This window comes from Pseudorasbora parva, chromosome 22 (genome assembly GCF_024679245.1).
Source record: "Pseudorasbora parva isolate DD20220531a chromosome 22, ASM2467924v1, whole genome shotgun sequence".
Lineage (NCBI taxonomy): Eukaryota > Metazoa > Chordata > Actinopteri > Cypriniformes > Gobionidae > Pseudorasbora > Pseudorasbora parva.
Window position 1 is genome coordinate 12354004 of NC_090193.1, and position 13581 is coordinate 12367584.

A 13581-nucleotide genomic window follows, 5' to 3' on the forward strand; every position below is an offset into this window, starting at 1 on the left:
AGGTGAAAGACAGATTTGACGCACGCCTTTATAAAGGATACTACTTTATTTTTTTATTTTATTTTTTCTGTGATACTGCGTTAAAAATAAATCTAAGTAGTTTCATTTTGTTCTGATACAGACTGATGAATAGATAAAGAAAAGAAGCAGTACTACAGATCAACACTGCCACCTAGAGTTTTCACTCACTGAACCAAAGCTTTTATGACTTAATTAAGGGCATAAAAATTAAATAGAGAAGTGTGACGGCTAATACATGCAAGGAAAATCAAATTAACCCAACAGTGTATCCGCTAGATATGAGTGTATGTGGATGCATATATAGCAAAGCAGGCATCTCATATCATGACGCATGTGTTGCATAATTTATCATCATCCTGTGAGAAATCTTCAGAAAAGATGGCAGTTGTAAAATTCTGTTTTATGCATGAATTCCTAATGCGTAAAACCAAATTCATAGTGCTTAAAATGTAATCATCTGGTAGAATTTAAATATATATATTTTAAACCATCAAATAAACCAAGCATTTTTAAGGTTATTCTTAAATTGTTTATGTTCTTTAAAAAAAAAATCTACTATATACTGTCACAAGCTTCAAAATGACCTGACCAGCAAAGCTAATTAAGGGGATGGTTAACACAAAAATGACAAATTGTTGTTGTAATTTCTATTTTATATATATATATATATATATATATATATATATATATATATATATATATATATATATATATATATATATATATATAAATGAAAAACAAAATTTAAATAACTGTATCCATGAGTGTCCAGCTCCAAAAAAAAAGCATCCAGATTTTAAAGCCTGTGTTCTCACACAAAACTACCACAAACTGTCCTAACAGTTCTATGACGAGCTGTGTAACAGTTCTATAAAAAAATTAAATAAAAAATAAAAACTACTTTTGTGCTCCATGAAAAAATACCAGCATATGGGTTTGAAACAACACAATAAATACACACAGTAAATAATGAATGAAAAAATATATATTGTCTATTATTATTAGGTTATTAGCTCATGACTTACCTCATAATTTACAAAGTAAAAGAAAATTAAGAATAGGAGCATTAAATAAGATATGTATGTTTTCAACCATCTTGGGTGTGCGGATGAGCTCTTAAAGCTCTACTTGACCTGCGCTTGGCAAACACTTGACAAGCACTTCCTGTCCCTGGACGCTTGCTGCTTCTCTAATGATTGTCAGAAAACCAACAGCGTCAAGGACACAACCTTCACGAGAGCTAAACACAAAATAAAGTCAGTTTGTTTTATTTTTTCCTACTCTATCCTTATTGCAGGTACAGTTTCTGCATTAGCATTGAACTCACATGGAATCCGAGAGACGGAACAGAAAATTGGTTAAGATCACTGCTGGTGCATTTGTGTTAGTGAAAATAGAGCTGAAATAATAGCATATGTGTGAGTGTGAATGTGTGTCGTCCTGGTAAACCCTACATTATCGGGACAAAATGTCCCCACAAAGTGCGTTATCTATGCTCTATATTCTGAACCCATTGGCAGATTTTTTCTTCTTTAGCAAAAACACTTAATTTTGATAAATGTTTCATAAAAAAAAGTCTTCATATATTAAGTAGTTTTGCTTTTCTCAAGTAAATATATCTTGATTTAAGAATGTTTATTTATTTGAACTGTAAAGCAAGAATAAAATACTAAATTAAGATTTATTTTATTTTTATTTTGTTATGATTTCTAAAAATGTAAAAAATTCTAAAAGTATCTGTGATACGTAGGTTTGGTTATGGGATAGAATATACAGTTTGTACAGTATAAAAATCATGATATGTGGAAATTATCGTCAAAGTCATGGAAGGTGTCAGAATGAGCTACATCAGAAATGAACCACATCTGAAAAGACAAGCTTCTTGACATCTAGAGACATCAAAAAAAAAAAAAAAAAAAGATGTATTTGAGGGGTACAGTTAGTCAAGATTATTTAGCCAAAAAACAGGAATTGTGGTATGCCATCTAGATAACTACTGTAAGTAAATCTTTGTGCTTTTATTTTATTTACTATTATGTTACTATGATATATATATATATTTCAAAATGTAATAGCTGCTAAACCAGCTTTTTTTTTTTGGCAGACATCATCAAAATCTCTAATTTTCCATAGCCTCCCCTACAACCTTTCATATAAAGAAATCGTTTTACATCCAATAAATTACCAATAGTCATGCCTTACATGTTTTCACATGTTTTACAACAATATATATATACTGTATTTGACAATATTTTCCACATTATGGAAATAAAATTGTAAATGACTTTTTAAACAAATGGTAAATCGACTGCATTTATATAGCGCTTACAACAGACCCATGGCCACCAAGCACTTTACATATTGCCTCACATTCACCCATTCATTCACTCATTCATATACCGACGGTGGTGTCAGCCATGCAAGACGCCATCCAGCTCGTCGGAAGCAGCTGGGGTTAGGTGTCTTACTCATGGACACCTCGACACTTGGTCATGTGGAACCGGGGATTGAACCACCAACATTCTTGTTTGTAGCCAACCTACGTGAACCACAGAGCCACTGCCGCCCCAAAGTTTTAAAAACTATAATATATCCAACTAAAAAGAGAGCTGTGCAAAATACAGTTTACATTCTGCAACGATGCAAACAATCACACAAGATATGACTATACTTTATGTATGCACACTCTCAGAAAAAAAGGTACAGTGCTGTCACTGGGGCAGTACCCTAAAGTACCGTAAGGTACAAAAGTGAAAAGGTACATCTTTGTAGCTTACTCACCCCAAAATGGTACGTATTAGTACCTTAAAGGTACATATTAGTACCTTTTCGGTTTTGTACCTTATAGAGTACAAAGTACAGTGACCGCAATGTACCTTTTTTTTCTGACTGTGCAGGTAAAGTAGGAAATATATAATATATCACAATGTACATCCAAACCAAAAAACTTTCAGACACCTTCAATATTTTCTCACATTAACACAGTTTATCCGCTATAGTTTAGAACATAGTAATAAAATATGGCAAGAATCTTGATAATGTCAGATAACTATGATAGAAAGGTATGTAATGGATTATGATAAACCAATCAGATCTCAGTTGTTACATTTAAGTAAGTACACAATTTGATAATACCAATTTAGGTCATTTTGTTCAGTCTGTGGTATAAAAAAATGCATTTGCAATTAAAGAAAAAAACACTTAAGCAAACCATAGTCAGATCAAAGTGTCTAAATATGTTGGGTCCCAATTTGTTTATCAATTTTACTGCTAGTCCAATGTATGAAGAATTTGCGGGTATAATATGTCACAGTTTACTTTATTTTTCTATCCTCACTTACATAAATTAACTATAGTGTCCTGCACCCACTATGAAAAATGTATACCTGGTGTCTTAACATTTTTTTGGTCTGACTGTATGTAATATATGATATAATAATGAAGCAGATTTGCTACATAGTACATATCGCTTATTGTGCTTGCTGCAATGCATTGTGGGAATACCTTCTGAAAAATGCACACGATGCTGCATTAAACTGTAGCCAAGTAGAAGGCAGCATACCTGCCACTTACCTTTTAAAACAGCTGTCTTGTCGGGAGCGCCCTAAAATACTTTCTAGGTAGGCAGCTAAGTTTTGGAACACCAATGCTTTCTAAACCATCCAGACACTAGCGTACTCATTGAAAGAGGTGAATTGAGAAGCCCCCCCCCCCCCCCCCCACACACACACACTCCTCTCCCTCTCTCCCTCTCTCTCTCTCTCTCTCTCTCTCTCTCTCTCTCTCTCTCTCTCTCTCTCTCTCTCTCTCTCTCTCTCTCTCTCGCTGTGCCTTTGCATTATTCGTCATGCCAGCTTAACGGCTCCAGTGTGAGCAGTTTCTGGAAAGAAAAGGGGGGGGGGGGGGGGGTTCAGAGATGGCCCAGGGGGGGAGTGATATCAATGTTGCACCACAGCATTTGACTAATGGCTATTCAAGTCCCTCAGATGCTTCTGTCTGACCTGTGGAGTGGACGAACCTTCCCAGCAGCCTTGCGAATGAGCAGCACCCAGATTAACATGTTAATGATGCGCTCTGGTGAAGACGTGGACAATGGTGCCTCACCACGTCTAGTGGATGATGTGAGGCGAGCTAAAGAGAGTGAGGTTTCTCCGGTTTCCATGTTTGTGTTCCTGCTCGTATCAATGGCTCAAATGTTTTGAATGTCAATGGAAGGAGAATAAAACCCGCAGAGAAGATAAAATCAGTACAAAAGCCTCAGAACATTAGCTGTTTGGCCAGAGCTAAAGTGCTGCTGCAGCGTGTTTGTGTGTGTGTGTCTGTGTGTGTGTGTGTGTGTGTGTGTGTGTGTGTGTGTGTGTGTGTGTGTGTGTGTGTGTGTGTGTGTGTGTGTGTGTGTGTGTGTGTGTGTGTGTGTGTGTGTGTGTTTCTGTGTTCAAGTGTGAGTCATTTTAGATGTACGTGTGCAAATGTGTGAGTTAAGTGTTTATTCAGTCAATGTGTGTTTTTGAAGTTGCATATGTGTTGATGTTTTTGAAATGTTAGATGTTAGATTAATTTTAGTCACTTTATTTGAGAGTTGTTTGAGTGTGTTTTAGTGATGTGTGCTGTTTGTGTGTGCGGACACGTTTGTGTATTTTTAGTTTAGTTTTAAGTTGGAGTGCGTGTGATGTGTGTTTGAGTGTGTACATTATTCTGGTGTTTGTGTGTAATGACTGTATGCATGTGCAACTACTTAACCAGGTGAAAATTTTACCCAGAAGTGAGATTCATTTGTGAAAATGTTTTTAAAAAACTTTATTTTTATGCATATGTATTGTATATTGTATAAGGACCCATTTATACTGTGTGAGAAAAAAGTGTGATTTGTTATTAAGTGATTTATTAAGCCTAGATAAATAATTCCCTTTTTATATTTTAACTGTATTGTAAACCATTTAAAATATTATCTGGAAATGTTTACTATTATTAAGTAGTGTAGTAAGTGTTGTTGTTGTTTCTACCTAAAAAGAAAGTCAGTTTAAATTAATGTAATTTTCAAAACACTGAACATGTAAAAATAACATATGTAAATTTAAAATAATAAATAACAATATGCAAATGTGTATTTCTAAATGTCTGTCAATAGCACAAAATAATTATTATTAATGTGTTTAATGACCTGTCTTTAGAAAGCAGAATTCAAAAAGCAGCAAATGACCTAAAAAATTATTTGTATTATTGTTGTTGATGTTGTTTACATATTTGACTGCCTATTTGTTTAATATCTTAGTGAACATTTTGAACATAGTGAACAACTTTGACAGCCTGGAAAGAAAAAACATATTTTAAAAATCTTACAACAATCTTTTTTTGGAAAATTAAGCTTCCCTTGGTGGCCTATGGGGGTCTCCAGTTTGAAGACCCTTGTTTTTGTGTTTATGGACCAGATTTACTAACAGCTTGAGCCAGCACAAACCCTCTTTTGGCGTTAAAACAAACTACTGTCAGGATTTACTAAAGAAATGCAGTGACACAATGAAAAGTCAGTTGTTTTTGTGGCCTTTCCCTTTCAGGCGCAACATTTATGGGAGGAGAGTATTTCAATGAATCATGTTTTGAATTACTAAGATTTGTGCTCATCAATTTACTGGCGTTCGCGCCATTATTTGCCGCCTGAAAAAGCACGTCTTAAACCAGACACTAACTGTTATATTGCATTGGTCATTATGGAAAAGATCCAGCTGCGTCTGTGTTCAGTAGATCGCATGCAGAACTGTCCACTTGTATGGAATTGCCCTGTATGTTTAGTAAATCTGGTAGTCTAATGTGTGGTTTTAAAAATTTGCATAAAAACCTTTTGGTGTTTAAGCAATGTGTTTTTGTGTGTGCATGTGTTGGAGTTTTAACGATATGTGATCATTTTGAGGTGTTTTGTCATAACAGTGTGTGTTAGAATAATCATTTAATGTGTGTATATGTTTTTAAATGGGTTAATTTATCCAATGTGTACTCTTCGGAAATTGTGTGTTTAGCCATTTATCTGTTGTGCATTTAAGAGTGTGTGTGTGTGAGTGGCTGTGTGGTTGCAATTGAGCGTTGATGGTCAATAAATGTATCACAATGTTTATTTGAGCTGAGGTCCTTTAAAAACGCACATTTTTAGAGTTCTCAGTAAGATGTGTGCGAGTGCGAGTGTGAGAGAGCGCGAGTTGTCATTTTGAAGGTATTGCAAAACCCCAGATGATATTTCAGCCTCATTTGCAAATAAGAGGGAAAAGAAACTGAAATGCAAAGCAGTTGATAAGCGAATAAGAAAAGGAGAATATGACATTTCTCTGTCAAAGTAAGAGGTTACTCTTGCCACTGCAGCAGACAGTAAAGTGTCTTGATAAAAGAATCAGAAGACCTGCATATGTACTGAAACCTGAATAAATTATAATTGTAGATCAATCATAACAATTTCTGCTTCAAAGAAACACATTTTAAGAATATCTGATAAGAGTGAGCGAAATTAAATAGAGGACGATGGAGGAAGTTGAAAGAACACAGCGGACATTGCCAATATTTATCCACTAAAGATTACGACAGTCAGCTTTGAAACTTTCATAAGAGAACAGACAGCAGAAAATCACACCTCCTGCCTCACGCCGTCAGATGCTGCAGTGTGGATATGTGTCTTGACTAATCACTTGAAATCGGAAATAAATGTTCGCTCAGTAAATGTAGCGTGAAAAAGAAACAGCTTTTTTTCCCCCTCAGTGAGGAGCTTGTGGGATGTTAATTGATGGGAGTTTGTGGCGGCTGCTAGTAGCACTGAGGGATCATTATCACTGGGGCTGAACGACTGCATCTACCACCACAGTTTGTGTTCTCTCCTAAAAACTGCGAAGAGACACGATCAGCGCCGGAGAACTGCCGGGAAACCACGTCACTCAACACCAGACATTTGAAAACCTGTAACAAAATTTCAGGATGACTTGACTTAAACAAAAAAAAATATGAAATGCTCTTTTCTCTGGGCCCGTGGCCTAGCAGATAGCACATGTGCATTGAACTATGGTGCTCATGTGGGACATACAAGTACTAATAAAGCTACAACGTGATCCAGTTCCACACAAAAAAAAACACACCCCCTCTCAATTGTTAAAGGTATAGTTCACCCAAAAACAAAAACAAAACAAAAAACAAAAAAAAATCTGTCATTTACTCACACTCAAGTTGTATCAAACCTGTGTGATTTTATTCTTCTTCTGACAATTAATCTTGTTTCTGTCCCACATAAGATTTTAAACAGAAACAATATTATTTTTCTTACCCCAGAAAAATAATTTATAGATTTTTAGGCTAGAAACAAGACAAAAATACTACAATAGAAAAGCATTTTATGCAGTGAAACTGATTACCTTAATATTTCCTCTCTAATTTCTCACTTTAAAAATGGCAAAAGTCCAAAAAATTTACAAAAAAAAGAGAAAATCTGATCCATGAAAAACAAACTTTCTTAATAAAAATTTACTTTTCTTTCAGAGCCATGGTCTATGCACATGTGTACCATAAAGTGGTGCTCACATGGGAGTCGTGGGTTTGAATCCAGCCAGCAGTGTGATTCCAATCCCTTAATAAAATTTCCTATCTAGTGTGTCTATCCGGAAACAAAAAAAAAAAAGGTTAAAAAAAAGGCAAAAAGCCCAAAAATAAAATCTTTCTAATAAAAGATCAAATTCTTCAGCGGATTTAACCAGTGGCAAAACAAATAATCATCCTAAGGCATTTTACATTCTAGAATCGGTTAGTAAGATGGAAGCTGCAGCCAGAAGTTTGGGTTAAAAGATTTAGGTCATGCTTTAACTGCCACACAGAAGTGTGGGCAATCCAGAAAACCTGACATGGAACTTTCTGGGTTAGTGAACGGCACATTAGCTCACATGTAAGAGCACCAGCATTCCTGCATCCTAACCATCTTAACTCACAGTCCTGACCTACATTTCTGCAGTGTCTGTCAAACTGAGGAAAGAGGCGAGAGAGTCTGCTCTTGCTCTGGTGTAAGCAAACTCAGCCCTGTGTTTATGCTGAATGTCAGTCCTGAATACGCAGCTATTTAAGCATTTATCCTTCCTGTTGTGCAGGAACCCCACTTTAGATGATAAAGACGGCATATCTCACATCAAAAAATTGAAAGGCTTCCATTATAATAGTTAGAACAATCTATATATAAAAATACTGCTTTTCAAATGTTATGGTTTTAATCATGCATTGACCACTCAGACAGCTAGACAACTGTTTTTTCCTGATGCACTGTCTTAAAGCCATTGCCAGTATAATGTGAACAGCCAAATACGTCATGGGAAAATATTGCAAGCTAAACACAAAACAAAATTGAAAAGCTTTATGTAAACGGTCTCTATGTTGATTTCCAGAATGGACTGCTGAGGACTGTAGGGCAACTTATTACAAAGAATACTGTTATTTATTAAAGCTCCGACTGACAGCCCTACAAAATTGACACATTCACCTCGATATAGGTTTTTGTTTGATATTCATTTTAGAATAATTGAATTTAGGACAAAATTGAGAATGTTTAACTTGATTCAACTAAATGGCACTGAATTAACCTTACGAAAAAAGAAAACAAAAACTAAGTTTACTGGAATAAACAATGTTAATTAAATTCAACATAAACCAATTATGTGGAACCTGTTGACATAAAAAAATTAAATAAATCCAATGTATCATTTTTTTGAGTGAGCAGTTGTGAGTAAAATGTTGAAAATGTTTCAAATCAATAATGCTAAATGTGTCGCGTGTATGTTGCAATAAGGTGAGAAGATGGATAGTAATATCAGATCAAAACAAAACACTAGAACCTTCTCTAGAAACAGAACAGGCGGTAAAAACACGAGGACTGACCAAGAACTGAAAGAAACACAGGTCTTAAATACACTTAGCAAAAGAATTAACGAAAACGAGACACACCTGACTAAACTAATCAAACAATGAGAAACCAAGATAACAGAGGCCCTGTTTACATATGATATTAAAAGTGCTGTACGTATGTTTTTCACTTTACTAAAGTGTTAAAAAATACCATAATATGTTAGCAGATATTTAGGAAACATGCTGAGTGCACAAACTTGTTTTTCTGAAAAACAATGCTACAGACAGTTATTCTTACTTTGAAACGTGCGTTTCGTGTCGGAATGTGTTTTTGTTTTGGTCCGTGCGAAGCCGCACATTGCCAGTTTACCCAATAGTATTTTGACACCGCAGGTTGCCAGTTGGCAGAAAACACAGCGTATTGCTGTCATGGAAGCCAGGAAACAAACTGGGTCAGAGATTGCAGATTCCAGCTGACCTAAAAAGCCTCTGTATCCATCTTAAAATCTCTATGAACGTGAGCGTGTTAATGCAAATCAACTCATCAACTTGCACTGGCATCTTTCATCGTCAATTGTGCTCACTCCTGTTTCGTGTGCTCAAGCTGGCAACCCGTGTGAACGTCGAGTCCGGTAAGGAGGAGGGGACGGGGGAAACAACAATTACCTACTTTTACCCTACAAGGTACCTATAAGTACCTATTTTGATCACTATATATCCTATATACTGCACCTTTAAGATGTGATGCTAAATTCAGGTGTAAACAGGGTCATTCAACCCGATTGCTTTCATAGTGTACACGCCAATGTGTTCGAACAGCCACAAAACATCGCCTCCTCTCTGCCAACTGACCTAATTGCGTAAACATTATGGGAAGCATGCTAGCCAGACAGGATTTAAACTTTCTCGACTGGAGACCAAAGTTCAGTTTGAAGATGAAAAATGTACTAAGCACAATGTTCTCTCAACGTTCTTGATTTCTAACACACACTCACAGCGTTCGGTGTAGCTTTACGGCTGTCAGAGCAGAATTGAAAGCTGCTGCTCTCTGTAGGTTTTTTCTGTTTTCACTAGTCATGTTCATATGTAAATTGCGTGAGCTTGTTTCGTCCATTATGGGCGACAGTGGCTCAGTGGTTCATGTAGGTTGTCTAAAAACTGAAAGGTTGGTGGTTCAATCCCCGGTTCCACCTGACCAAGTGTCGAAGTGTCCATGAGCAAGACACCTAACCCTAGCTGCTCCCGAAGAGCTGGATGGCGCCTTGCATGGCTGACATCGCCGTCGGTGTATGAATGGGTGAATGTGAGGCAAAATGTAAAGCGCTTTGGATAAAAGCGCTATATAAATGCAGTCCATTATATTAAAAGATCTGAAAAAGAAAACATGTACCCGCCCATAGACCATCCCCTCGATGAAAGCGGACAAAAGAGATGGATTAAAACACCAGATGAAAATGGGTATGTGTGTCTCCCTCATCTACTTGTGATACGATCAACCACAGCGCATCTTATACCAGGTGTAAACAGGGCTTGATGCAGGAAAATGACTGAAACGCAGGAAAATGACTGAAAACAATGACACATAACTGAAATAAAACACAAAACCCACCCTAAACAGAACCAAACTCAGACTACCAGCTACAAAATGTTTTTAAAAAGCTTAACAAAATACATGTAATTCAACTTTGAAACTTTAACAAGATCGCTGAAACAAGCGCTGTGATATCAAAACAAAAATCCACAGTGATTTAACCTTGATCAATGACAACGATTCATATATATTATATATATATATATATATATATATATATATATATAGTTGCTTTATGGTTAAATAATAACCTTGACAAACACATGGTGGCATAGTCAGCACAATCATTTTATATTTGTCGAGTTAAAAGATGTTCATGCTGGGAACGGCTGGGAAATGTTGTTTAGATTACTGTCATCCAACATTACAGAACACCACAGCAAAAGGAAATGAAAATGAGAAACAGAACACAAAATTCCAAACCCTAGATTCTAAGGAATAAACTGTTTTCAAACACACAAACAATTGCCTCTTTAGATAGATTTCAGTGGGAGTCCCTTGTTTAGCTGAATTACATGGAAAGTTTTGACTTAAATGGTGAAAAGGACGCAAAACCCAACATCTACAGCAAAACCGAGGTGAATGCATCCTATTTCCAATTCCACAAAATTAAATTGGGCAATCATTCCACTCTATATCTTTGTTAAAAACCTACTGAGCTGCCAACCTAGACTGCATTTTTAGGCATCATAGCCATGCAACCAATGTGGAACCACTTCCAAAAGATAAGCAAAAATATTATACTTCTAAGAGCTTTGCATGTATCCTTCATGAATTAGGCAAACCCTGAATGCATTGCAATGACCTCAGTGAAATAATTATCAATCCAAGTTGATATATTGCATATATAAAAAAGTTTGATTAAAAACTCATTCTTTTACCCAATATTTGCATGTGATAAGTGTACTTTTGTGAGCTTAGCAACATGCTAACATAAAACTGTCACTGTAAAAAATGTTTGTAATTTTAATTGTAAATTAAATTTAAAGACAATACAGTAAAAACCTGTTAATTGGTAAACAGTAAGTTACTGACCTATAAATACAGAGAAAAACTTTACATTTTGATTAATTTTACAGTAAAATACTGTTAAACGCACCATCTTATATTTTACTGTGAAAAGCCATAAACTTTCCCGGAATTTCCTATGTGACACTTCATGTGTGATCAATTATAACTGCTTCTCCACCACTGGGCCAAATCGTTGTATTTGCTTAACCGTTGCATTCCGTGCCGTTTCAGGCCAGTCGTTACGGATATGGTTTCATTTTCCACTGTGGGGCTGATAACAGACAGGCAACAGACGAGTGACCAATCCTGAGTTGTGATGTCACTACACGCATTCTACCAACAACCGTGTGGAGAATGGTTTGTAATCGTACCGTGCTGTACTAGGCTCAAGTGGAAATACAACTGGAACCTTTCCTTACCATTCTAAGAACCATTCGGCCCGACAGTGGGAAAGCGGCTTATGTTTCATCTTTCTACATGAGGGCCTTACTGTATTTAATATGTATTTATTTAATGAAATGTATTTATTTAATGTGCAGTGCATTATTTTAGTGCCATTTAGTATGTTCCTATAATGGAATTCTGTATTTGTGTGCATGGTACTTTTCTTCTATAAATCAATATTTACTTTGGCTTGTGGAAAAGCTACTTGTGATGAACTTTGATTTGTGATGTGGCTTTTGTCTTTACCAACTGTTATTATGGTGGATCATCAGTTTATGTTAAAAGTACAAAACTCTTAGTAGTAACGTGGCCTTGCTCTAGCAGTAAAGGCCTGTTCAATTTACCAATTGTATTACAGTTCTAAACAAGGTTTTTTTTGTGTTTTTTTTTTGTATATTGCTAATATATTTTGGGCCATATTTACTATCAACTGGCACCAGACCCTCTTTTGGTTTATATAAATGCCTCATTCATTTATTAATTAATTTATAAAACAAAAACGTGTGGACAGTTGTTTTTCAGCACAGTTGGATAACATTATGGATGTAAATAAAACAATTAATTTAATTTGAATAAAATAAAACACATAACAACAAGTGTTTAGATGGTCAACAGGTTAAAAAAAAAGACCAACGTCCTAGGTCCGATTACCATAAAATCTATCTCCCATCATGCTTCTAAAAGGTGAGGGCACTCAAATGTGGACAGTATACTGTATATCAGTAAAAGTGGGATCGAAAAGTAGACTGATTGAGAAGAGAAGGTGAAAACAGACCTCTAGCAGCCAAGGCTTGAGCTTGCGGTCGAGGATTATGTCAAAACCCAGCACCTCGAAGCAGACGCTGGCGCTCCCTGGTGGCTGACCTGGGCGGCACATACGGTAGGCGTGGAGGACATGTGGCTCGGCCACTATCAGGGTCTTCACCACCAGCTCCTGCAAATACATAGACAAAGCACGCTTTTATTATAAAAGACAACACAACAAATTTAAAATAGCCCAAACGGTACATTCAAGGGTGGACGTTTGTAAATTGAATTGCACTAATCGCAAGATATGCATGACATTGTGTTAACTTTCGGTGAGGACATGCTCGTGAAATCTCATTGCATGTGCAAACAGCCTGTATGAGGGACTCATTAACATCCCAGCTCCCTGAAGAGACATGATAGGTCAAAGAGTGACAGCACGCTATGGGAAGACAGGGGCAGATCGTAGGAAGACAGGAACAGACGGACTGTATCAGGTGCTGTACTCGCTTATCAGAGGTCTGGCAGGCCGGCGGTCTCCCTGCATGATTAAACAGAGGCTGTGTTGAAGTATGAGGGGCAGATAACCGGCGGGACGTTTGCTGAGCATCCCGCGGACCCCAAACGTGCATTTCCGGAGAAGCAGGTTAGATCCCAGCATGCATCCTCCGCGGAAAACAGAAAGAATTGTGTGTGTGTGTGTCCTCAGCTAGACTCAAAATGTTCATGCATATCTCTTCTGACACATGAATGAGAATTTAACATTAGTTATCAGTAGTGCCTTCTGACCGGCTTCCACATCTGAGAAATTACTTCAATAAAAAAAGAACAACTTGTGAAGCAATAAAGAGACACTGGATTACAGAGAAAATGCATGCTGGGTAAATTGTGACATTTCTAAATGCTCTGCA

The 13581-nt window shown here is 36.5% G+C and overlaps 1 protein-coding gene across 4 annotated transcripts in view; it reads right to left on the reverse strand.

Annotated features, from left to right (window-relative positions):
• ttll7 (tubulin tyrosine ligase-like family, member 7) overlaps positions 1-13581 on the reverse strand; it is a 141589-nt gene that overhangs the window by 68086 nt on the left and 59922 nt on the right. For all 4 annotated transcript variants that reach the window (XM_067431714.1, XM_067431711.1, XM_067431712.1 and 1 more), the window contains one exon: positions 12699-12857. In XM_067431714.1, coding sequence (XP_067287815.1) covers positions 12699-12857 — 159 coding nt within the window. The remainder of the gene's footprint in view (positions 1-12698; positions 12858-13581) is intronic.